This window comes from Sceloporus undulatus, chromosome 5 (assembly GCF_019175285.1).
Source record: "Sceloporus undulatus isolate JIND9_A2432 ecotype Alabama chromosome 5, SceUnd_v1.1, whole genome shotgun sequence".
NCBI lineage: Eukaryota > Metazoa > Chordata > Lepidosauria > Squamata > Phrynosomatidae > Sceloporus > Sceloporus undulatus.
The window spans coordinates 148,196,707-148,223,132 of record NC_056526.1 but is presented as its reverse complement, the minus strand read 5'-3'; the positions used below and the strand labels follow the sequence as shown (position 1 = coordinate 148,223,132).

General features: G+C 39.9%; 1 protein-coding gene across 1 annotated transcript; it reads left to right on the top strand.

The window, feature by feature from the left end:
• Positions 1–14: 14 nt before the first annotated feature.
• Positions 15–23,943, top strand: ABCE1 (ATP binding cassette subfamily E member 1). The gene is made up of 18 exons (XM_042468292.1): positions 15–174; positions 6,147–6,317; positions 8,536–8,621; positions 9,963–10,060; positions 11,250–11,367; positions 12,383–12,520; positions 12,673–12,742; positions 13,947–14,043; positions 14,438–14,527; positions 15,572–15,693; positions 15,981–16,202; positions 18,309–18,368; positions 18,932–18,990; positions 19,110–19,220; positions 19,351–19,493; positions 19,614–19,736; positions 23,258–23,369; positions 23,486–23,943. Exons 2-18 carry the CDS (start codon positions 6,215–6,217, stop codon positions 23,531–23,533), a joined length of 1,800 nt encoding a protein of 599 aa, XP_042324226.1. The 5' UTR covers positions 15–174; positions 6,147–6,214; the 3' UTR covers positions 23,534–23,943.
• Positions 23,944–26,426: the final 2,483 nt, after the last annotated feature.

The following is a 26,426-nucleotide window of genomic DNA, read 5'->3' as shown; positions in this document are numbered from 1 at the left end:
GCGCTGGCTCCTCCCTCGAGGGCGGCGGCCATTTTGGCCGGGTGGCAGCATCCGGAGCACGTTGCCTCCGTCTCCAGCGTTGAAGCCACGGCGGCCGGCGAGGCTCCTCCCGGCGGCCCCCTTCCTTCCTTCTTCCCTCCCTCCCCCTTTCCGCTGCTCGCAGCCTCTCTGAGGGTAAGTAGCCCTCGGAGGAGAAGAGGGCGGCGGCGGCCATGGCCATCCTTTGCCTTCAGGGCAGGCTGGGCCTCGGCTCTCCTTGGGTGCTTCTCTCTTGAGTCCGTCCACACTGCAGAGATAATCCAGTTTGAGACCGCTTTAACTGCCCTGGCTCGCTGCTAGGGAACTCTGGGAACTGTCAGAGAGAGCTCTGGTCCCACAGAAGACTACAGTTCCCAGGATTCCCTGGCCCTGACCTTGGGCAGTTAAAGCGGTCTCAAACTGGATTATTTCTGCAGTGTGTCTTGGACGCTAGTTAACAACTGAGTAGACTCTTTCGATGGCCAGCCTGGCACAGGCTGCTCTAATGCCAAGGGCTGCTCCAGAATCCTAGGACCGAAACAGACTGCAGAAATAACCCAGTTTGAGACCACTTTAACTGCCCTGACTCAGTTCTAGGGAACTGTAGTTTATTGTGGCATCAAGAGCTCTCTGACAGAGAAGGCTAAATGTCTCACAAAAACTACAGTTCCCAGAATTCTCTAGCAGAGGAGCCCCATTTACGGATTATCCCCCCCCCCCCGTTGCCTACAATGCAGTTTTGAGGATGGCAGCAGATCTCGAATCCTCCGCGGATGAGACCTCTGCCAGCCCCACCATTCTCCCCTCCTCTGCTTGGTTCTTTAGATTCAGGCCTGTGTCCTCCCTGGTTGAGCCTTATCTCTTTGGCACGTGGTCTTCCTCTCCTTCTGCTTCCTTCTGCCTTTCCCAGCATTGCTGTCTTTTCCAGTGAGTCCTCCCTTCTCATGATGTGCCCAAAGTACAACAGCCTCAGTTCAGTCATCTTGGCTTCCAGGGAGATTTCAGCCTTGATCTGTTCAAGGACCCATTCTTTGTCTTTTGGGGCCGTCCACAGGGTCCTCGCCTCTCTTCTCCGGCGCCACATCTTGAGTTGTTTTCTTCACTGTCTGGTTCTCACATCTGCGCATGGCAATGAGGAATACAACGCCTTGGATTATTCTGACTTTAGCGTTCAGCTGTATGTCTTTATGTTTGTGGAGTGTCTCCCAAAGGATGTTTCTCTGCTGCCTGCAGTGTGATTTTGGGGATCGGGGCAGAAATTGTTGCCATGAAAGGGGATCTGTATTCCCTACGGTTAACCTGCTTTCTCTTCCAGAATGGGATTTCCTCAAAGATGCGTACCTCAGCAATCATACTCCCAAATTAAGACCATGGTTATTTTCAAATAACAAATCATAAAAACAAAGCATGCTAAATGCAAGATGCCAGGGGAAAAAATAACATACTATAACAAACCAATCTTTTGAGCCCATACAGACAGGTCAAAATAAAGCTGCTTCGGGTCACTTTGGAGGTACAGTATGCTGTTTAAATGATGCATGCGTCCTAAGAGGATGAAAGCTGCGCCAAAGTCACGCTTGATTCCTCAGGACTGAAGTGCAGCTTTGGCACAGCTTCTGGCCTTTTAAGATGCATGTGTCATTTAAAGAGCATATCTCCAAAGGGAACTGAAGCAGCTTTATTTTGGCCTGTCTGTTTGGACCCTTTCATCACCTTTTTAAATGATACAGTTGGCCCTCCACATTTGCAGATTTGATTATTTGCGGTTCTAGGAATCTGTAAGTCCTCCATTGCAATTCTGCTCAGTCTTTCCCCTTCTGTTCACAGGCATTATAGCTCTTTCAACAGTTTTTGAACAAAATAGTCACCATTTTTTGTCCTTACGTCTTCCTTGTTTCTTCTTTCTCCTTCCTCTATTCTTCAGCTACTGATATGTAGACTTAGAGTGAGACTATTTATTGCCATCTCTGGTTAGACAATTCAAGGTTTTACATGTTAAAGGGCTGCATGCAGTTAGACTAACCATCTGAATTGAATGAGACTTGTTAATCAGAACTAATTTAAGTCCCATTAATTAGTTAGAATTAGTTAGAATAAATACTGATGTTAGCTCAGAAAGAATAAATAATCCCATCCAATTTAAATTATATAGACTGAGAATGGAAATCTTGTGAACATCTTGATATGTTCTGTGGTTGGAAAGTTACAAGCAGATCACAGATCTGAGGAAATCAGTATAATACTAATAAAGGTGTTCTAAATGTTCACAGCAATTTAGCTGGAAAATAACAGATTGGGAAAGTTTGTCTAGAGGTTAGATTTGTGTAATTGATGACCCACACAGCTGGAAACAGCCTTGTTTTGTTTGTGACATGCCACTTTTGTTGTGGTCTCCAGCAAACAAGTTTATCAAGCCTTTGATGGACTACCATAGGTGACACCTTGTGATTTCTAGTTATACATGACTTCTCTGGTGCAATATTAATCTGCCCCATGGGATAGTCTCCCCTATTTTACTTTCTCGGTTTAACTAATCGTCCATCTTATTTTGTTATGTTCATGTTATGTGTTAACCTTTAGGGCTGAAGGGCGGAGTATAAATACCATGATAAAAATGTGTTATCTCTAGTATGTCATGCTGTCATGTCTGCCAAGTTAGGTCATAAGTGTTAATAATGTATTGTTATGCTGACCTTACTACTGTATAAGCCCAAAATAAGTCATGTATAAACCCCAAAAACCCAAATGGACTTATCCACAGGTCATTGTAAGTACTTGTACTTTAACTCTTATCAAAAGAAGAACATCCCCTTCTCTGAGTAGAGTAGCGAGAGTTTAGTCCATCCCAGGAGCACCTAAAGGAAGCACCAAACCCCACTACACTCTTCCTTAGTACTGCTTCTGACCTTTTTGAATGCCTTGGTGGCAAAGTGGTTGCAGCAGTTGGGCTTTGAAGGACTTGAATAAGACATCTGTGTATGTTCATCAGCTTTTCTGGGTTAAAATCAGGCAAAGTTACCACAATAAAGTTAAAGGCTATAATCACCGCTGGTGTAGTTATAATTTTCTTTGCTTCACCTTTTCATCCTTTTTGACACGTGTTTTTTCTTAGCCCCACACATTGCAGAGCCACCATTTACTATAGTTCCCTGCTCATCCATCCAGCCTTTAAGATGAGCACAAACAATTATGCCTGCTAGGATACTGTAAGTTCTTTGGCATCATTTTCCTTTGCTTCAATCTTTACATCGTAAAGTCGAAGGCTTTTGGGGCCGGCATCTATAGTTTTTTGTGGGTTTTTCGGGCTATGTGGCCATGTTCTAGCAGAGTTTCTTTCTGACGTTTCGCCAGCATCTGTGGCTGGCATCTTCAGAGAATCTTTACATCCTTTCTTACATGTCTCTAAATGTTACCCTCAACCTATCCACGGGTCAAATCAACATCTATGATTTTGGCCCCCAAAACCTGCTCGACTTATAGTCAAGTATATATGGTAATTTAAGGAAACAAGCCTTTTCTTATCTGGGCAGTACTGTACTTAATAATGCAGTTAGCTGATACTAGGTTTGGGTGGGTCAAAGTGCCAGTACACCTATTTTTAAATAAAAGATTTCAATACATCTTTGTCTATTCTTGTAGACCTGATTTTCATTATAGTGTACTTGTAGTTAAAGATCCTAAGCAGAGTCGCTACTGAAAGCAAGCTAGTATTTAGTTTACCTTATAATTTTGTAGCGTCCATTTTAGTAATTATAGTAAGTTAAGAAACACAGTAGTCAAAGATAATTAGGTAGCTTTGCAGACAGGAGAAGTGTGATATTCTTGTGTTATAGAGGTTGTGTCTTCCTTATCCAAAGTGCTTGGGTGCATATGTGTTTTGGGTTTGGGATTTTTTCCAGTTTTGGAATATTTGCACAGGCATAATCACATCTTGGAGATGAGACCCAAATTTAAACAAGAAATTCATTTATGCTTGGTATACACTCTAAACACATAGCCAGATGGTAATTTTATACACAATATTTTTTTAAAAAAAATTGTACATGAAACAAAATGTGTGCATGAAGCCATCAGAAAGCAAAGGGGCCACTACCTCAACCACTCTTGTGGACAATTGTGTATTCCAGAGTATTTCAAATTTCTAGATATTTCAGATTTCCAGATAAGGGATACTCAACCTGTATTGTCTCAAATGAATACTACTGTAAATTATTCTGTTTCTATGTCATTTCAGTTCTATCCTTATTGTTCAAGTCTTTTACAAATTGCATTGCGCTGTGTCTGAAGTGTACTATATTAATCCACAGTATTTATGGGTTTCTTATATTATGCTGACTAACCAGAACATGTGATTGTGCATTTGTCGTTATGTGTGTTTACGTCATTTCTGACTTACAGCAACCTTAAGGCAAATCTGTCATGGGATCCTCTTGGTAAAATTTGTTCAGAGGGGTTTGTCTTTGCTTTCTTCTGAGGCTGAAAGAGTGTGACTCACCCAACGTCACCCAATGGGTTTCATTGGCATTTGAACCCTAGTCTCCAGAGTCATAGTCCAGTGCCTCAAGCCACTACACGATGCTGCCTCTCTTGGCTGTACATTAGCCTATATATATATATATATATATATATATATATACACACACACACACACACACACACACACACACACACAAACACACACACACGTATTGTGCTTTTGTTAGCTTGTAACAGAGTGAAGGAAGGGGAGACAGTTCCACTAGGCAGTTTATTGGGAGACAGCACCAGTACTTACAAGAATGCCAATACAGTACTCAAATGGGCCACCAGCTAGCACACTTAAGATAAAGGGGAGAATAACATTGTTCTGGTATATATGTATCCTTGCTCTGATTTAAAAATTAAAATAAAATTTGTCAACTTCAAATGGATATTCAGTGAGAAGCATGAGCAGTTCAGTTGATCAGATGTCCTGGTTCTTGCTTTGATATAATATTTTTTCAATTTTTTAATACAGATTACAGTGCCTAAAAGTCTTCCTCTCATACTTAATACAAAAGTATTAAAATATGAACAAGTGGGTCCAGTGTTTGACATATACAGTATACCCTAAAATATAATGGAGGGTGCTTGTTTTATTTTTGTTTTTTCCTGTTCATTGTTTCTTTGGAGCTTTCTCTCTTTAGTACAAGTGCTTCTGTCCATTAGTAATATGGGACAACAAGTGACCTTGTCCTAATTGACAAAAATACCCCCCTATTGTGGATGTCTCAGTAAAGGGTTTCAGTAAAATTTCCTTCTTGATCTCCTTAGTCTGAATGATGGGCTGTCAGTAAAAAAAGCAAGAACCTTGATTTATCCATAAAGGCAAGGCTTATTATTCATTTTCTGCTGATGAGCAGCCAAGTCCAGCCTTCCTTATGGAAACCAACAGATATGTGACACCTGTTCCATCCCCAGCCTGTACTTGCTGGAATCTAGGAGTTGAAACCCAGCACATCTGTAAGTTACTAGATTGGGGGAAACTGTTTCGAGTACAGACAGACACTTTGTCAAGCCTAATCCTGAAGAGCAAAAAAAGGCAGCTGACTTAAAGATATGTTTCTAAACTCCAGTCTTAAAGTTAGGTATTGATACCAGTGTTCTTGGCTTTCCTCACAAATATCAAACAAAAACCCACCAAACAGTAATACCTTTATTGGCCAACTGAAATGCACAATATACTTGTTGCAAGGTTACGAAGCTCCACTGGCTCTTTCATCAGGCAAGATGTTATAAACAAATGGGAGGAAAAAATTGAAGATGTTAGTAAGATGCCTGCATTTTGTTGTTTCTGACCGTAGTTAAGATGGTATGAGAAGGGTAAATTTTGAAGGCTGGCTTCTCTTCCTTCTAGTCATGTGGCCAGATAGCCAGTAAAGATATCGCTGTTGGCCTATAAAGGTGTCACTGTTTGGATTTTTGTTTGAATTTACTGAATGGCCAACACAGCTACCCCTGCATATTCTCACAAATATCAGTTACAGAAATGAAGGGATAACTCATATCTGAGGTTGTATCTTCTTTGAATGCTTCTTTATTAGTATCTGCATTCTCTAATTCAATATGCTTTTGCTCTTTTATTAATTCCCTTGTTTGTTTTTCCCTAGAACTGAACTATCCACCTCCATCAGCTTGGATCCTTAGTGTACATATATAGAATTCTAAGTTTCCCACTATGGCTGATAAGTTAACAAGAATTGCTATTGTAAACCATGACAAGTGTAAGCCAAAGAAATGCCGGCAGGAGTGCAAGAAGAGCTGCCCTGTTGTTCGAATGGGTAAGAAGCTCAAGAATCCCTGTATAGAATTAGGTTGTGGAGATACAAAATCAGCAGGAAAAATAATTTAGTTACAGGGTTCAAGACTCCAAATTCCAGAAGAGTAGTCATGTTAAGCAAAAACAATAGTCCTGCAGTGCCTTTGAAACTACCACTGTTATTATGGTGTTTTTGTGGGCTATACTCCACTTCTTTAGATGAATGAAATGATAGATTTTAGATATATTTTAAAGGATGATGGAGAAAGGGGGAAAAAGAGGATCCCAACAATTATCGTCCAGTTAGTCTGACATCAGTACTAGGAAAGATTCTGGAGCAGATCATTAAACAGAGAGTCTGTGAACATCTAGTAGGCAATGCCATAATCACAAAAAGTCAACATTGGTTTCAGAGAAACAAGTCATGCCAGACAAATCTAATCTCTTTCTTTGATAAAATTACCAGCTTGGTAGATGAAGGGAATGCTGTGGATGTAGTATATCTTGATTTCACTAAGGCCTTTGACAAGGTTCCCCATGACATTCTTGCAAACAAGCTTGTAAAATGTGGGCTAGACAAAGGAACTGTTAAATGGATCTGTAATTGGTTGACCGGCCGAACCCAAAGGGTGCTCAACAATGGCTCCTTTTCATCCTGGAGAGAAGTGACCAGTGGGGTCCCACAGGGCTCTGTCCTGGGCCCAGTGCTATTCAACATCTTTATCAATGACCTGGATGACAGAATTGGGAGCATACTTATCAAATTTGCAGATGATACCAAATTAGGGGGAATAGCTAATACCCCAGAGGACAGGATCAAGATCCAAAATGACCTGAATAGACTAGAAAGCTGGGCCACAGCTAACAAAATGAAATTCAACACGGAGAAATGTAAGGTATTGCACTTAGGGCGGAAAAATAAAATGCACAGATATAGGATGGGTGACACCTGGCTGAATGAAACTACGTGTGAAAGGGATCTAGGAGTCCAAGTAGACCACAAGTTGAACATGAGTGAACAGTGTGATGCGGCAGCTAAAAAGGCCAATGCTATTTTAGGCTGCATCAATAGAAGTATAGTGTCTAGATCAAGAAAAGTAATTGTGCCACTGTATTCTGCTTTGGTCAGGCCCCACCTAGAATATTGTGTCCAGTTCTGGGCGCCACAATTCAGAAAGGACATTGAGAAACTGGAGCGTGTCCAAAGGAGGGCGACTAAAATGGTGAAAGGTCTGGAAACCATGCCCTATGAGGAACGACTTAGGGAGCTGGGGATGTTTAGCCTGTAGAAAAGAAGGTTAAGAGGTGATATGATCGCCCTGTTTAAATATTTGAAAGGATGTCATGTTGAAGAGGGAGCAAGCTTGTTTTCCTCTGCTCCAGAGAACAGGACCCGGAACAATGGATGCAAGCTACAGGAAAAGAGATTCCACCTGAACATTAGGAGGAACTTCCTGACAGTAAGGGCTGTTCGACAGTGGAATGCACTCCCTCGGAGGGTGATAGAGTCTCCTTCCTTGGAGGTCTTTAAACAGAGGCTGGATGGCCATCTGTCAGGGATGCTTTGATTTGGATTTCCTGCATGGCAGGGGGTTGGACTGGATGGCCCTAGTGGTCTCTTCCAACTCTACGATTCTATGATTCTAAGTGTAAACAATGTCTAGACAGTATCTGAGGTCAAAAGAACATTAAATGGAGAAAGAATTGACAATAGCAGTTCACAAAATGGTTTCACTGATTACTGAAAGATTAACATATGTGATTATTATCCAGTTAAAACCTGAAGATAGATTGGGATATCATGATAAACTATAACTCAGCAGTCTTTCATTCTCCCTTTGAAGGTGGGGTTTGTAGGTTTGTTTGTTTTGTATCACACGAGCCATGTTAAGGTGTATGAGAATATCTTAGAGGGGTTTTGAATATTCTTATTTCTCATGTCGCTGTTGTGTTGAATCATTGTGTTGTAGACCTAGACTAATGTCCTGTTAATCCCAGCTAAAGTAGACTAATTCAACCCATTACTGAATGGAGAGTAAATTTGTAGGTAAATCCTACTGATTCAATGGCTCTACTCTGGTCATGAGTGTCTACCTATTTAGGCCATGGTCTGTTTCCCTTTCGAACTATGTAGAATGGCATTCGCTTGCTTATCTTCCAAAGTAGTAATTCCATATTCCATCCTAATGTTTTGACCCATACCACTAGCCTTACTTTTTTCTGCTTTTTTATCCCACCAGGAAAGCTGTGCATAGAGGTAACAGCACAGTGTAAAATAGCATGGATTTCTGAAACACTGTGTATTGGTTGCGGTATTTGCATTAAGGTAAGAATATCCAACGAGTAATAAAAAATAAATAAAATCTATTTAAAGCATATGTTGTCATCAGACCATTTAGACTTGAATGCTCCTCTTTATACAGTCACCTCTCTGTATCCACTGGTTTTTTTATACACAGATCCAAGCATCCGCTGCTTGAAAATATTAAAAAGAAATATATAATAATAATAATAATAATAATAATAATAATAATAATAATAATAATAACAATAATAATTTGTTTTATTTATATACCGCTATTCCAAAGATCATAGCGGTGAACAGCAAGTAAGCTAATTAGCAAGTAAGCTAATTTGCCCCCAATAGTCTGGGTACTCATTTTAGCGACCTTGGAAGGATGCAAGCCTGAGTCGAGCTTGGGCCCTTTTGCTGGCCTTGAACTCGCAACCTTGTGGTTTTGAGTGAATGGCTGCAGTACAGGCATTTAACCACTGCGCAACCAGGGCTCCATACCTTGATTTTACCATTTTATATAAATGACACCATTTTACTATCCACTATGTTTAATAGGACTTGAACATCCCTGGATTTTGGTATCCATGCTGGTCAGTCCTGGAACCAAACCTTAGCGGATACCAAGGGCCCACTGTACCTTCTTTCCCCACTATACATGATGAAATTCGCGGATGTATGTAATTTCTCTGCACTTCCTCTGCTCCTAAATGTGCAGACCTAGCCAAACACTTCCTCCTGATTTCACAACGCATAAGGACTGGAGTATCATATCTTGTGAATTTTCTCACTGTGTGTGTACTGCTGTGTAGATATGGAAAGAATGCTTTTGACTCTTAGTTACGTTTTTCTAACAAAATGTATTGCAACATGGTTCCATTATATTAACTTCCTTGTTACTTGGTTTTCTTTGTCCAAGAAATCTTAATTTGGGATTTCCATTGCCTCCCAGGCATGCCACTCTTGATGACCAAAGTCATTATGACATTTAGCAGTATTTTACAGATCCATTTTTCTAATCTTGGGAAGCCAATAGAGCATACATATGTATTATGTGCTTGTAAAATTAGGCTTTGACCAAGTGGTCAATGGTGTGAACATCATGTTCTACTGAGAGATTTTTTCCCCATCAAAGCAATTCAAGAGGAACTTGATAATTGTATTAATTTCCACATGTAATCCTTTAAAGAATAAAGCAAATACCTGCATATAAGTGTTATACAGTACAGTGGGATTGCCTCATAATAACTAGTAGTGAATAGTTTGAATAAGGAAATATGATGAAAACCAGTTTTATTCCATGAGTCTGTGTATCTTTCTAAAGATAGAAGGTTTCTGGCTTTTGTAGTGTAAATAAACTCATTTATGTTACAGAAATGTCCTTTTGGAGCCTTGTCAATTGTTAATTTACCCAGCAACCTGGAGAAAGAAACAACGCACAGATATTGTGCCAATGCCTTCAAACTTCACAGGTATCTCTTTCTTACAATCCCTGAAACATTTATCATTTTAATTAAATTGTGTGTATGTGTGCGCATGCGTGTGTGCACACGCACACTATTCTCTGTAAAAGAGACAAAGTACAGTGGTACCTCGGGATACGAAATACCCAGGTTACGAAATTTTCGGGATACGAAAAAATCCCATAGGGAATTATTGTTTCGGGTTACGAATGTTTTTTCGGGTTACGAAAAAACTTTTGGTGCTTTTTTCGGCTTTTTCGCACGGAATCGCGGCTTTTCCCCATTAGCGCCTATGGCAATTCGGCTTACGAAGGCTTTTCGGGTTACGAAAGCGGCCGCGTTACGAATTAATTTCGTAACCCGAGGCACCACTGTATAGTCACATTTGGCTCTTGGCTCCTCCAAATCTGCTTGGAGGTTTCTGCAGTCCAAATATTAAGAGTGTGCAGGGTATTAACGAGAGTTTCCTTTTCCCTGTTCCTGTGATGAAAGGTGTTCTATCAGTGAAAAATCCACCTCTTTTGTAGTCATTGTTTTCCAATACAGATTTTTTTTAATCCATACTTTCTATAAATTCTGTCAAATAATACTTTGCAAAGGAAGTGAAATTTTTGGGTAGTTCATTAATGTTCCTGATTGTATTAAGCTGTCTACATGTATTGCAGCAATTCCCTTGATTTTTGTTGTTGGTTCCAGCTGATGCTGCAGAAATCATGGCAACTGCTGCAATAATTTCTAGAGATGAGAACATATTATTCGGTTCAGTACTATTTGTGTTAAAGCCTTAGGATAATAATGTGAGAAGGATTCTGTTATCAATCATGCTTGCAGTATTTTTGGAACTCGTTGCTCTTTTTTTAGTACATAAGCTTTCTTTTTTAAAAAAGTATTTTTGTTGAGTACTAAGGACATTTATTTCTGTTGTAATTGATGAATTAGTCCTGTTTGTTATATTTGTCAGGGAATTCAAGTACAGCGTTTAACTTTTTTAAAACCTCCCCCAAAAATGGAGAAAAAGAGCCTTGATTAGCAATACTTATTGATTGTGCATACTGATCCCTTTCATTTTAAATTATTTCCTAACTATTGTTGTTAATGAGTAAGATGATAAGTGTTCAGTTGAAATGGGAGGGTATGTGTCTAGCTTAATATATTGCTCTGTCCATTTACTTTTAACATTGACTTTATTTTTATAAAGGTTGCCTATTCCACGTCCAGGAGAAGTGCTGGGGTTGGTTGGAACAAATGGTATTGGAAAATCAACTGCCTTGAAAATCTTAGCAGGGAAACAGAAGCCAAACCTTGGGAAATATGATGTAGGTATTGCAACCACCTGACAAGTATGATGATATAACATTGTTTTAAACTAGGAGTAAGCAGCTGCACTAGGAGTGGGCACCATGGTTCCCACACATTCCTGGTGGTTTGCACTGCTGCACCAAAATGAAATGGAAAGTGGAGTACTGCCACTTCTGTTTTCAAGTGGGGCTTGTTTCTGTCTTGATAAAGTTCATTCAACTGGTAGCCATGGGTTGAATTTAGTGTTAATTCTACTTACAGCCAGTCTGTTAAAATCAGCAGAACTTGGTAGACTAATTCAAGTCCATTTAATTTCAGTGGGTCTGTTGAAAGTATGGCTTAATCTGGATTGAACCTCTTCTTATAATCAGTTTTTTCATTCTCTCCTGCCGCTTGGCATTTTCCAGCTATGCATAGAGTTGGCCATGCATCCCACATAATAGGTGAGGGGATGGCATTCTTAAACTACTGTGACTCCCAATAGTCATAGCAAGTGTGATGAATCTAGTTCAACAACATTTGTAGGGGTACACAATTCCCACCCCACTATATTTATGTATTAAAGTTGTATACACTGTTTGTCATGTGTAGAGTCCTTGTGTAGCATTTGAGTATTGTAACAGTTCTGTAAAAATTTAGAAATGGGAGGGTTAGGGGACAGTTTTAAAGTTGTAAGCTTTCTCCTAATAATTAATTGCCAGGTGGAAGATGCAAAGTAGCCATTGCTATCTGTATTCAGTATGATATAAATAAGGTAAAATGAGTATATTGAAGATATCCTACACTTAAGTTTCTCTTCAGACTAGTGTTCTAATGACATGTGGCAATTTTTCTGACTGAACAAATATGCTGCAAGGGAAATTAGGGGAGCTGCAAACTGCTGACTGCTGCTTTACTGAATGTGTGGTGTACATTTAAAACAACTAGTCCCTGCAGGAGAACATGAAAGACATTCTTAGTATGCCAATTGATGAATTGCCTTGGCATGTTTTTGTACTCCTAAAATACTTACATAAAATATTTCTTACATAGGATCCACCTGATTGGCAAGAAATCCTGACTTACTTTCGAGGATCTGAGTTGCAGAACTACTTCACAAAGATTCTAGAAGATGATCTTAAGGCCATCATTAAACCTCAGTATGTGGACCAGATTCCTAAAGCTGCTAAAGTGAGTGAAATTATTGATTAAGGAATAGGGGATCAAACAAGGTTTTTCAGTTGTTTGGAAAAGATTTAAAGTACCTGCATTATGAGAAGGCGGCTGTTGTCATGTATTACCTCACTGTAGTTTAAGGCCTGATTGTTGTCTTATTGTGATAGGGAACAGTGGGCGCTATATTGGACCGAAAAGATGAAACAGGCACACAGACTATTGTTTGTCAGCAGCTTGGTGAGTGATGTGTTCACATAAAGGTGTTGCAGATAAGTTTATACCTTCATTTTTATTATTTTTAATTAGATTTTTAGAAGTATTTGACTATAGGAGTAAAAAATGTAGCATATTAGCTGCTAATAAAATTGTACCTTATGATGTTTTTAAAACATGTATCTAACTGTATGCATGTACATGTATCTTGATGTTCAGTCCAGGATATCCAAGATAGTTAACAGTGAGTTGGATCCAGACCAAATTAATTATATTTTAGTATTGCAAGCAGTGGGAATTGTGTTGTGATTAATTTGATCCATTGGTTTCAGTCGTCTCTGGAGATGGATAAAAAAAAGGAGAACAGGATATCATCCAATTAATTGTGACAGTAATAGTAAAACCCTGAAAGGAAAAGGTAAAACCTTGAAAGCCAAAGGCCATTGGGAACAGCGGGAGTCTTTCCTCTTCACCTCTGGAACCTGATTTCCAGGAAGGAAGAGAAATACCAGGGTTGCTATTAAAGTTTAGTAATCCACTGGTTTACTATAGTTGTGCCTGCTGACATTTAAACATAGTTTCACAGAGGAGACTTATTAAATTGGGGCCTCTATACTTTTGCAAAGTAACAGAATCCAAGAACACATAGGAGATCACCTGAGACTAAATTACAATATTTTATTTATTTGGCTGCCATCTTCATGTAGCCTGTTTTTCTCGCCCCAAACTCCAATGAGAATCTTCTTTATTCACTTTGATATTGAGGCAAATCCACATTCACTTTGATCATAGGCAGACAACAAAGCGAATTGATTCCAGAGTTCTCTGCTCACAAGGTGTTCCTGTTAGAGGAAGGGGCTATTTTTGCTCTTTTTTCCTTCACCCTGTTGGTTGCAGTTTCCTTGAAATCTGTTGCAGGTTCAGAGCAAACCTTGAGGGAAGTGCCAGGTGGAACTATAGGAAAAGAAGAATCCACAAATCACCCAAGGCTGTATTTGAATTTTGGCCTGTTCCTGTGAGCAGAAGAGGCACTTTGCATCCAGTCCTGATTCATGTGTTGTTCACTGAAGTGAATGCTCAAGTTCTGTTCTGAAACTTGTCTGTGTAAAGAGAACTATTTGAGGGAATTTACTATTTGTAGAAGTGGTTATTTAAGTATAGAATATTGGCATTTTAATGTTTTCCATATGTGTGTATATGCTGAAGTAAATAAGTAATTGTTTTGCAGATTTGTCACATTTAAGAGAACGCAATGTGGAAGATCTCTCAGGAGGAGAACTTCAGAGATTTGCTTGTGCTGTAGTTTGCATCCAAAAGGCTGATATGTACGTAACAATGTTTGCTGGAAATTTCACTAGCTTTGCTTTGGCTTGAACAAAAAGTTGGTCCTGTTTACAAAATTCAGCTCCCATTTTGTTGCAGCTGCTTTTTGTTTGCAGAAGTAAAATTATAAAAGATATATGGCTTTGACTTTGATTCATTCCCATGCCCATGATAATGAACAGCTTCCTGGGAATACTACACTGTAGGTCCAGTTCTGTGTTAATTTGAAAATGAAATTTTCAATGAAATGAAAAGTGTAATCAAGATATAATTGTTTGGGGGAGAAGAAATCTAGGGAATTATGTTTATTATTATTAGATGGAATGATATAATCCAGAGAAGAATGTATATTAGATTTGATTAAATTAAAAGTGGCTCTTCCTTTCTTTTGGATAGCTTCATGTTTGATGAACCCTCCAGCTACCTAGATGTTAAGCAACGTCTGAAGGCCGCCATTACTATTCGATCTTTAATAAACCCAGACAGGTGAGCATATACGAACATACTCTTTTTAGACTAAGAGCGGACTGCAGCTGAAGTGTGAAGAGCCACACAACCCTTGCTACACCTCACAGGAGCACACTACTCATCCCTGAAAAACATATTTGTAAACTTCACATTTCCCATGTCCATAGCCCTCACCCCCATCTGTGTGGCCTAGGAGTTGTCTTTGTTAACCCTGAAGCAAACCAAATGTCACTGCTGTAAAAGTGAAATTTTTCACCACCAGTGTGGGGGCAGAGATTTTGAGCTTTTTTAAAACTCAAAATCACAAAAAGGGAGGCTCTTGGAGATATCGACGCTGCCTTGAGGGCTGCATGGACTACACTTTTCCCATTCCATCTTGAAATGAATGTACTATTTCACTTGAAACAGATGAACAGATGCTGTTATACCTCTCTGAGTACTTTATTAATTCACCAGTTCTACAGATTGTGCTCTTATTTTCTAGTTTTAATTGAGAAGCAGTTGGACTTGATAACAGGAGTCAGGAATCTATGACTCCAGATGTTCTGGACTTAACTCCCAGATGCCTCAGCCAGTATGCATGGCCAGTGGTTTATGGGAACTGCAGTCTGAAATATCTCTAAGGACAAACCTTCATTCTGCTCAAGAGAGCATTCCACAGAGTTCTTACTAAAATCTTTTAAGAAAATCCCAGTCATAATCTTTGCAGTCCTTAATATTTTATCTGCTTTCCTACACATTTCTTAAGGATATACAAAACTTAGATTCTCATCTTCATAATTTGTTGTATCTCTTTTAGTTTTATTTTAAAAGCCAGCCTGGTGAAGCAAAAAATAAATTTATTCTTACACATGTTTTAATAAAATAAAGCTGATAGAATTTACAATACTTCAGTGGTAATGTATCATTCTGCTGACAATACACTGTTTGCAGGATGGTGATATTTGTTAGAAATGTCACACCAATTTTTGTCTTGATTTTCTTTTAATACTCTAAAAAGCACAAGTTCTTACCTCTATCAGTTCTTTGCTATGAACAAACTTCTCACCATTTGTTTTCCAGGTACATCATTGTTGTAGAACATGACCTGAGTGTACTTGATTATCTCTCTGATTTTATTTGTTGCTTATATGGTGTGCCAAGTGCTTATGGTGTCGTCACTATGCCTTTCAGCGTGAGAGAAGGTAAATATTCTTTGGGCTATTTTTTTCCTTCTGTTTTCTGCACTCATTCTCTAGAAGACCTACTTGTGCAGTGAATAATTTGACTTTTTCATTTTTGTAGTACATGTACACACACATACAGTACAACAACATACTCTTAATGAAGAACAAAACATTTTAAATATGTTCTTTGGTTTCTCATACTTACTGTCATGTAGGTGGTATTTGACAAAGTGTTGATTTGTGTTGCCCTTATAGTCTTTGTCATTTGATTGATTTGGTAGTAATAAAAGCTTCTCTTTTTACAGGCATAAATATTTTCTTGGATGGCTATGTTCCGACAGAAAATCTAAGATTCCGAGATGCATCCCTAGTTTTTAAAGTAGCAGAGACAGCTAATGAAGAAGAAGTTAAGAAGATGTGTATGTATAAATATCCTGGAATGAAAAAAAAGATGGGAGAGTTTGAGCTCTCAATCGTAGCTGGAGAATTCACTGACTCTGAGATAATGGTAATGCTAGGAGAAAACGGTGAGTATCTTTCAGTGATCGGTTTGGAGGGGTTTATATCCTGAGACAATGTCAGGAATTAAGCAAGGATACTACTTGAGCTCATTAGTTAAAATGGAAGTATATTCAGGTATAACCCTTAATGTTTCTAAATTCTTGTTAATGATACAAATGGAGGACAGAATATACAGTTGTTTGACTTCAGTACTGTATAATGAAGTCAAGATGTTTTGCCTCCTCCTTATCATTATTATTGTTAACTTTGTACCCTGCCTGCCTTACAGCTAGGACTCAGGGTGACATACAAATTGAAATAAAACCTAGGTAAACATAAGTTAGATTAACATTATCATGGAGTTAAATTAGTAAAATGGCATTTAGGTTTTTTAAAAAGTGTAAAAGCAATACAGCAGTTCTTAAAAGTCCTTTCTTAAAGAATCTTTATTTCTCAAAAGTTGTCAGAATTTTTAAAAAAAGTCTTTGCCTGCCAATGGAAGGCTTGTTAGGAAGGTGCCATTCTAACCTCCCTAAGAGCTGTAGGGCAGCCACTGAGAAAGCCCTAATAGCAGTATTTCTAAAATGGGTAATGCTCCAGATACTGTGAACCAATATTCCTGTAAAGCCTAGCCAACACCAGTAATGGTCAGAATTATAAAAGTTAAATACCCATTCCAAAAACTTCAGTAGCTTGTTTCTTACATTTTGACACAATTGTTATAACAGTAAATTTTAAGTGCTTATTTCATATTACTGTGTCAGTTTTCTATAAATGCATAACATCTACGTTCAATAGAGCATGCATTCAGTTGAGCTCTGAAGATATGATATAACATTAGGAGAGGTTAGTCTTGCAAGATGCAGGTGGACAACTATCTAGGGCTTTACTTCAGGTGTCTAGCACTTTGAATTATGCCTGAAAGAGTACTGAGAGAGTGTGCCTTCCTATATCTATGAATGGCTCCTATGAGGTGGCAGTACAGGTCTATTGAATTTCACAAAGTAGATGAGTTAGTTTCTGGGCATTTCTTCTTGAAGAGAATATGGGATACCCAGAAACAGAAATAATATGAAAATAATAGGGATAGGTTTTTACACCATGAAAAGAACAGAACTTCAACATATTTCAGCAAATCTTTTATTTTAAACTAATAATATCCACATGTGAAGTTAAACAACCAGGTCAGCTAAGCCTTGCAGACTAAACAAAAACATATTGCTTGTAGTTAAGAAACTATTTAAAAACCTTTTTGAAAATGAATCCAGGCATGATTTTTTTTTATTTCACTACCCTCCATTTTTTATGATTCCCATTTTGGTGCCCCAGATTACATATGGTGGAAGGAGGTGGTGATGCAAGATGATCTGCTTTCCTCTCGTCTCTCTGCCTTGTAGCAGATGTGCTCAATAAAGGATTCTGGAGAAAGCTGCTTTTTACCTTACCTGTTGTAGCAAGGCATGCACAGCTACAATAGGATGGGCTAGAGTAGAATGCCATTCCTTCCTAGCTCAAGCTTTATTACACTATTGACTGCAGATACACTGCTACAACCCAGCTCCAAAAGTATTTGTCTAGCCCTCCTTTATCGTCCTCTAAACTGTTTGGAGCCCCCTACCCCATCACAGTTCAAAAACAATTTTTGCAAAATTTTTCAAATAATTGTGTTGCCCCAAAATATCCACTACTGGTGAGGGTTTATTTGCACCACATTTTGTGGTCTCTTTGATCCAATAAAGGCCCAGGAAATACCCTTTTTTGAAACAGAAAGCGAACAGGAAATAACACTTCATGTGGCCAGGAAGGTCCCAAGCCATGATGAAAATATTCCCACACCCTAGAAGCCATTTGGGTCTCCAAAATGTTTTTAGTGTGTATTTGTTTTGTATTTATTTTTGCAGAAGCAGATGTGATGATTCTCCAAAATCTTCTGGGGGACTAATGTGGCCCTCTAGCCTTCTACAGTTGCCCACCCCTCCTTTAAATGTCAATACAGTGACAATGGTTTTGTTAGAATTCCATAGAAAGTTCCATTGATCAACCTCATGCAGTCTAATCTTTGTTTTTACTGAGGAGAGATCACAAATATATGGTTTGGTACATGTGTTGACACTACCTGTTTTGTTTTTTAGGAACTGGAAAAACAACATTCATTCGCATGCTTGCAGGAAGACTTACACCGGATGATAAAAGTAATGTTTGTATATTGATTTAATGTTTATATGTTGGTTTAACATATAGCTGAATACATGGATAAACTTTTTTTTTAATTAACCATGGGAATAAGTACTTGGCTTTGGATGAATTGGAACAGCTCATCTACCAAAGCCTTTTAGTAAAGTTATAAAACTGTCAATGTATTCATTTTACATTCCTCTCCATCCAAGTGATTCCATAGCCATTGGGATCCGTTGGTATGGTTAGAACTGTGAGTGGAATGGGAGGGGAGTCTGTGTGTCTCTTTTCAGTGGGCTGGGAGATTGCTCCACAGGATGTGGGAGGGGCAGCCCTATCATTCCACCCTTTGGACTATGCCCCTCCAGCTTCAGACTTTTATCAGCTGCAAAGCCATGCTCTCATTAAGGATTCTGCTACCAACTACTGAGGCTGGTATTTCAAGCCTCAAAAACATGAACATATTTTAATCATTGAATTTTTAAAAATAAATTAACCTCTAGAGTCCCCCCTTGTGGGCAGATTTCTAAAGCCTGGGTCTTGGTAAGAAGGATAGAAACATATATTCTCTTCCTTTCAGGTGAAGTACCAGTTTTAAATGTTAGTTATAAGCCACAAAAGATCAGCCCTAAGTCTACTGTAAGTATGGATTCTTTGTTTCATGTTTACACTTTCTCTTCAGTAATGATGAAAAATGGCTTCGTATGAATCAGCAGAGGTACTGACCTGACCTAATTGTGAACTTCTTATTTGAACAGGGAAGTGTACGTCAGCTGCTTCATGAAAAGATTCGAGATGCCTACACCCATCCACAGTTTGTGACAGATGTAATGAAGCCTCTGCAGATTGAAAATATCATTGATCAAGAGGTATTGTGTATGTGATATCATGTGGGTTTTTTGTTTGTTTGTTTGTTTGTTTGTTTGGTGATATCATTTTTGATATTCAGTGGTTTTACTGAATACACCAAGTGAACCTTTAAAATGTTGCTTCTATCAGGTACAAACACTGTCTGGTGGTGAGTTGCAGCGTGTTGCTCTTGCTCTCTGTCTTGGCAAGCCTGCGGATGTATATCTGATTGATGAACCTTCTGCATACCTGGACTCAGAGCAACGTCTAATGGCAGCTAGAGTTGTCAAACGGTAAGATAGGTGGTAAATGAGCAAAGATGGATGAATGCCCCAAGGAAGTTTCCTTGGTATCTGAAAATAATTTCTTAATCCCATTTGAAAAAGCTTTGTGATCTCTTTCTTGTATTTCAGTTTCATTCTCCATGCTAAAAAAACTGCCTTTGTGGTAGAGCATGACTTCATCATGGCTACCTACTTAGCGGATCGTGTCATTGTCTTTGATGGCATTCCATCCAAGTGCACAGTGGCAAACAGGTAATAAGCATCATTGATAAGCAAAGGAGAACACGTATGTAATGTATATGTGGTGGTGGTGGTGTACCTTCAAGTCATTTTCAACTTATGGTGACCCTAGAAAAGATAGTACAAAAGTTGGAATCATATAAACCATTGTAGGGATGTGAGAGTTGGAGAATTAAGAAAGCATATAGGAAGAAAATCAATTCATTAGACATGTGGTGCTAGAGAAGAGCACTGAGGACAGCCAAAAAGACAAACAAATGGGTTCTAGAGCAGATCAAGCCAGAAATTGCCCTGGAAAACAAGATTACAAAACTTAGGCTGTCATACTTCAGACATATCGTGCGAAGGCATGAATCATTAGGAAAAAACAATAATGCTAGGAAAGGTGGAAGGAAATAGAAAGAGAGGAAGACCACATGCTAGAAGGATGGCATCTATTAAGGAGGTCACGGGTCTGACTTTGCAGGAACTAAGCAGAACAGGAGAACAAGGAGTCTTTGAGATGTCTCATCCACAGGGTCACCATGGGTGAAGATTAACTCCAGGCAGTTAAGAACAACAAAAAAGTGAACCTATCATATGTATATTACTTTATATGATTGATGCTTATATTGCTGCTGTGGCGTGAGCTATCCTGTGAAGAACCACATTCTGGTTCTGTGAAGAACACATTTGTGTGTTTTGGCTTAAGCCTTGTCATTGTGCAGAGTTGTCTTAAAGCATTCAGAGTAAGGAGAGTTGTTCCCGGATTCCTCTGGAAACTTGCTGGTTAAAAAAAAGGACTGACCCACAGATGGGGGAGCACAACTAATACTCTTGGTGCATGTTAGGAAACGTTGAAGCTCAGCATTACCTCAAATACAGAATTAAGATAGTAAATGCAATGTTACATAAAAAAAATGTTTGTTGAACTGTATATTCCATGTATTGTATACCATTTTGCCAGTGTATCACAGGAGCTCATAAGGGAAAATACGAACAAATACAAAAAGCACCTTTATAAATATGGAAGTTTTTAAAGGGGTATCATTTTTCAAGTTAAAACGGGATAGAGGAAGTAAAGTGCATTTTAACAAATGGCAATCTCAGAAAAGGAGGTTCAATCTAAAAATTCTAAATCTGGCAAATTTCCACAGCCATTAAAAAGCCACATGTTCTGTTTTCATTGCTTCTTCACAGAGATAAGAGGCTTTCTAATTGGGGAAAACCCATGCAGGTGCACCTTCTGAGCTGCTTTGTGTTTCATTTCCAAAAAAATATATACTTTATTAAAGGGCTCTGATTTCTCCTTGACAGTTGCTACAAGTAAATAAGCTATTGTGAATGGTACTTTTGCTGGTTGCTCAGCTATACTTTTCTGGATATATTTTACTGGGAAATTATTTTTTTGTGTATAGCATGTTTAATTCAATTATAATGCAGGTAAACAAACAAGCTTCATTTATATACTGCTTCATACCGCCTAAGCAGTGTCTAAGTGGTTTACACCTGTAAGCTAATTTGCCCCCAACAGTCTGGGTACTCATTTTAGCGGCCTCGGAAGGATGCAAGTCTGAGTCAAGCTTGAGCCCTTTTGCTGGTCTTGAACTCGCAACCTTGTGATTTTGAGTGAGTGGCTGCAGTACAGGCATTTAACCACTGTGCCACCAGGGCTCCAGGTAGAGATGGACACAGAGATTGAGATGTTTCCCCAAGTTGTTCTTTTTCTTTTCATTACTTTGAAATCTAAATCATGTTCCTTCATTGGGATACAAAAGGGCTGTAGAGACCAGCACTATGACTCCACCCCCAAAGCGTCATCATGACGTTTCTTTGGCACAACGTTTAGACATGCTGCACCGAAGAAATGGGGAAGAGCCATGCAAGAGTGGTTGTTTTCTGCCCCAAAAAGTTGCGGCATTTTGCATCTTGGGGGGGGGGGGCTGAAAAAACACCAGATCAGGGCCACGGCTTGCACTTGTCACAGCCCTGATCCAGCAAGCAAAGGGGTGGCAGCAAGCTGCTCTATCAGGGCGGTCTGTTTTGCCCCAAAATTAACATCTCTCAGTGCTCAGCACCCTCAAAAAAACTTTTCAGCAGTGTCCCTGCCCCAAACATGGTCATTTCTGTGTTGGAGAGAGTAGCTGGATTCACTGTCAAAAGCAACTGCAAGGACCTTGGGTAAAAGTGAATTGAGATGGTGTACAGCATAATTATTGAACAGGATGCCAGTCCTAGTGTACTGTATTTGAAATCCTTCCCTGCCATAATCCAAATCCATCTGCCTAGCTGGCCTTTACTTTCCACTAAACCTAGCTGCCAGCAGCAGAGACAGAGCAAGGACAATATGAAGGGGTGGCCTGCCCCATGAGCTTTTGAACTGTTGAGCTTAGAAGACCTGCCAGAAAGAAGATTCTAGTATCAGTAAAGGCCATAGAAGCCTGGCAAACAGTTGTTGTTTCCCTTCAAGTCCTTTCTGCCTTAAGTAAGTTTGCCTTACAGTCACCATATCATGGGGTATACTTGGCAGAATTTGTTCAGTGGGATTTGTCCAAGATCACCCTGTGAGTTTCCATGGCAGAACACACATTTGAACCCTAGGCCCGATCCAGATGGGTCTATAGTGCACCTTCGTCACGTGCTAGGGGTTGGCCGAGGGTGCACCGCCCATATGTGCCTCGCCTCTAGCACGTGACAAGGGCATCAAAATGGTGGCGCCCTGTACAGATGGGCGCCACCATTTTGATGCAACAGACGCCTAGCGTCCGCACGTCGCGGCGCCATAATAACATCACAGGTGTGCCATTGGCGCATTGGTGTCATGGCGCTGCAAAAAGAACCTGCTTTTTGTGGGTTCTTTGTGCTCCGCGAGGGAGCCGTGCGGTTTGTCCGCTCCGGCTTCCTTGCGGAGCAAAACAAGGCGTGGGCAGACCACCCTTTTTGGGCAGTCTGTACCCCGCCCTAGTCTCCCAGTTTCTTAGTCCCAACACTCAAATCACAACACCACGTTGACTCTCCTGGCAAACTGTAACTTCCACATATCTCTCAATGTGAACTTCCTGTTGGGGTCTTTTAAAAAAAGACTTGAGTGAGGGGAGTGTGAATATGTACAGACAGATGCTCATCACTGTTGCTGAATAGTAGGTTTTCAAGGATGGGACATTGGACAGCTCAAAATGGCTTGATAAATGTTAGTTCTAAAAGGATCCAAAGGATCATATTCTCTGGCCCTTTCCCCACAGTTCTACTCCATTTGTATTAGAGGTGCTTTCAGGTGTCAGTATATGGCACAGTAACATTGATCTCTACTACTAGACTGTATCTTGATAATGTTGCATGGGAAAAGCCCACGTAAGCCCCAGTAGCCTTGGAGTATATTCCAAAGTAATGTTCTTCAGGCAACCCCCGCCCCCAAAGCAGTTTACGTTAAATTTGTATGGATTGAATTTATTTTAGTGATTGAATTGCTGCTTTTATTAAAAATTGCTGCTAGTGGGAAAGTCTAAAATAATTTTCATTTACTTACAAGATGCTTGCTTTCTCTATTTTTACAGTCCCCAAACCCTTTTGGCTGGTATGAATAAGTTTTTGTCTCAGCTTGAAATTACTTTCAGAAGAGATCCCAACAATTATAGGCCAAGAATAAACAAACTCAATTCAATCAAGGTAAGACCATAAAGCATGGCAAACATTAGTGTTTCTTTTGTAGAACTTTCCTTGTTTGTAAAATATGTATAGGGGTTCTCTAAGCTTATTAAAGGCATTTTGTTTTTGTTTTCCAGGATGTGGAACAGAAGAAAAGTGGGAATTACTTTTTCTTAGATGATTAAATGAAAAATTGGTCATCAATTTATAAAACTGAAAACTTTGTTATATGAAATGCAATCAGGTTTTAAAATACCGCATTCATTCCAGAAGTTAAAATCGAATGTTACTGGCAAGTAACCTCTGCTGCCCAGTAGCAGTGTCAGTATCACTTTTTGTGCCTGACAGGCCATCTTTTGGAGATAGTATTTCAAAGCAGAGACAGCTGAAATTTATCATACCAAGAGACTGCTTTTTTCACAACAGGAAGTTTTGGGTTCAAATGTAATTTATTAATGTACCAAATGCTGACATCTTTCAGTTGTTTTTCTGTACAAGATGGTTTACAAAATTGTAAAAGAAAAGAAATTACTATTTTAAAAGATCTAGCTCTCTGTAAATGAGGGTTTCATAAATAAATGTCCACCTAAATCTATAGCTGTTTGAATGTCAGTGAATCAAATTATTAAAGTTCAGACACTGCATAATCTTGTCTTAGGGGCAAGGTGGGGGTTTTTTAATCCAGCATCACTGATTTTTTTCTCACAGTGAGAGGATTGCCTGCCCATTGTATATGTTACACTAAACAAAACTAGACTGGAATTCACTATCACAGTTACAGATGTATAACCAACACACAATCCCTGCATATTCATAATGGTGGCACTATCACCACCCCCATACCACCCTACCCCCATTCACCTTTACTGGGCAGCTGCTGCTGTGAGCCAAGGAACTCTGTTCTGTCGATTGGGACGCAGCATACTGACATTTCCACCTCCAGCAATTTCAGATGTGAGGAAGAATGATGACGGGGATCATGCTTGATTTTGTTGTACTGGGGATTGCTGGAGGGACAGGAGTGGAAACAATAGTCTCTAACACATCACTAGTAGAGCAGACCTCCATCACTTGCAGCTACTACTGCCTAGTATATCAGGACAGGGAGGAGTCATGACAGGAGATGCTGTTTATTTAGCTGATCTAAGGCACGTTACAGATTGCCCAAAACGGGTGATCTGCCGCCACCATTTGTAGCGCGGAGGAGCCCCAGCGTACAAACCGCGCGGCTCCTCCGCACTGCAAAAAGAAGCCCCAAAATGGCGCTTCTCTTTGCGGTGGTTATGACACCGCAAGGCACCAATGGCGCACTCGTTGTGTCATTTGCACCGCGTGACATGTGGATGCAATGCGCCCGCTACGTCAAGATGGCAGCCCCCATGTGGATGGGCGCTGCCATTTTGTACAGACTCAGTCCGTACTAGGGTTGAGGGGCGTCCCTTCTCAACCCTACTACGCCCCTTCCTAACCCTAATACTTCCCTTTGGCGCGTCTGTAACGCGCCTAAGTTGTTAGCCCTAATTTTAAATCGTAGCACTGCAAAGAGATATTTGTCAATACACTTTTAAAATGGGTCAGTATGTTTGGGCTCTTCTATGTGTAAACCATCGATGTCACAGTTGGAGCCTTCATCCATGTATCTTGAAATAATGGAGGTTTAGATGCATGTACTGGCTTTCTATACCTATTTCATAAAAATACAGGTTTTCAGAGAAATTAATATATGTGTATAAACAGTTTGTTGTAAGAGAGGAAGATATATGAATTAAGGTTCTCCTGTGAGATACTGCATTTACAAATCTATAACCTGACACTAGGAGAGTTTTACTTATAACGTTGACTATTTTTTTTTTAATTAAGTGAATAGTCAGTTTAATTTCTAAAGGAAAGGGCCAATTGGGGTGCACTGTCCCAAAGCATGGTCTGTAACAGCCTGGACAGTTACATTTGCCAGAATTATGTTGCATCTCCTTTTTTCACTGCCATCCCAGAACCCTGCGACATGTATGCTGTTCATTCAGCTTTTGAACACCATTTGATTGAAGATGGCCTAAGACCTGAAAAACTCTTCCTGTCCTTTCAGTATAACTAGAATGTTACACACCAGTCCCATTTTACTATCCAAAAGGTTAACTTAGGCGGGTTACAAACCGCCACTAACGACGCACTCCGTGCGTGTTAGGGTTAGGAAGGGGCGTGTTAGGGTTAGGAAGAGTCGCCCCTTCCTAACCTGCCCTGGCCCCAACACGCGCAGAGCGCGTCATAAATTTTGACGTTTTGGACGTTGTGCGTCCAGACGTGTCGCGGCGGAAGTGACGCCGCGAGGTCGCGCTCCGCCCCTTGCGGTGCCACTTCTGCGTTTCAAAAAGGAGCACCATTTCGGCGCTCCTTTTTCGCTGCGCGGGGAAGCCTCACGGTCTGGTCGCTGGGGCTTCCCTACGCAGCGAATGGCGGCGGTGGGAAAACGGCCCCTTGAGGGCCGTTTGTAACCCACCTTACTGCAGTTAACTGCATTAATTTAATTCATTATTTCCATTGTCAGATGAATGTAAAATGTTTACATGATTTGCTGAATAAAGATGGGAATGGTTGTGTTGTACATCCAAGAACTGACCGTTGTGCCTTTTTAAGAGCTGTTCCCCATTGGCTGTGTTTGCATGCTATTATAGTATTTTGATATCTTGCTTATAAAGTAGCTTTCTACAACAGCTAACAGTGTTTACCTTGGTATCCACTGGGCTTTGGTTCCAAGACCCCCCCCCCCTCACCCCCCCACACACATGGATACTCAAGTCCCATTATATGCAATAGTACAGTAAAAAGTTCAAATGCTGTGAATGAGTTGGGAGTAACAACTGGACTTTGGTCTGTATCTTCTATAAATATTTTTCAAACTTTAATATAGTAGACTATGAATGGTTGGATCTAAAAGCCATGTATGCAGCTGCCCCCCCCCCCCAACATAAACCAATCTCTGAAGAGTCAAGAGGCATTCCTAAACCACATAAGTTGTGTCAGGAGTCACTGAGGAGGAGAAGTGACTATCTCTGAAGAATGTACAGAAAATAGGTAATCAAA

Excerpts from the sequence above, each read along its gene's own strand:
- ABCE1 (XM_042468292.1), top strand. The coding sequence starts at position 6,215 with ATGGCTGATAAGTTAACAAGAATTGCTATTGTAAACCATGACAAGTGT. Across the intron at positions 10,061-11,249 it reads AATGCCTTCAAACTTCACAG|GTTGCCTATTCCACGTCCAG; the intron begins GTATCTCTTTCT and ends ATTTTTATAAAG. Across the intron at positions 18,369-18,931 it reads ACTTACACCGGATGATAAAA|GTGAAGTACCAGTTTTAAAT; the intron begins GTAATGTTTGTA and ends TCTTCCTTTCAG.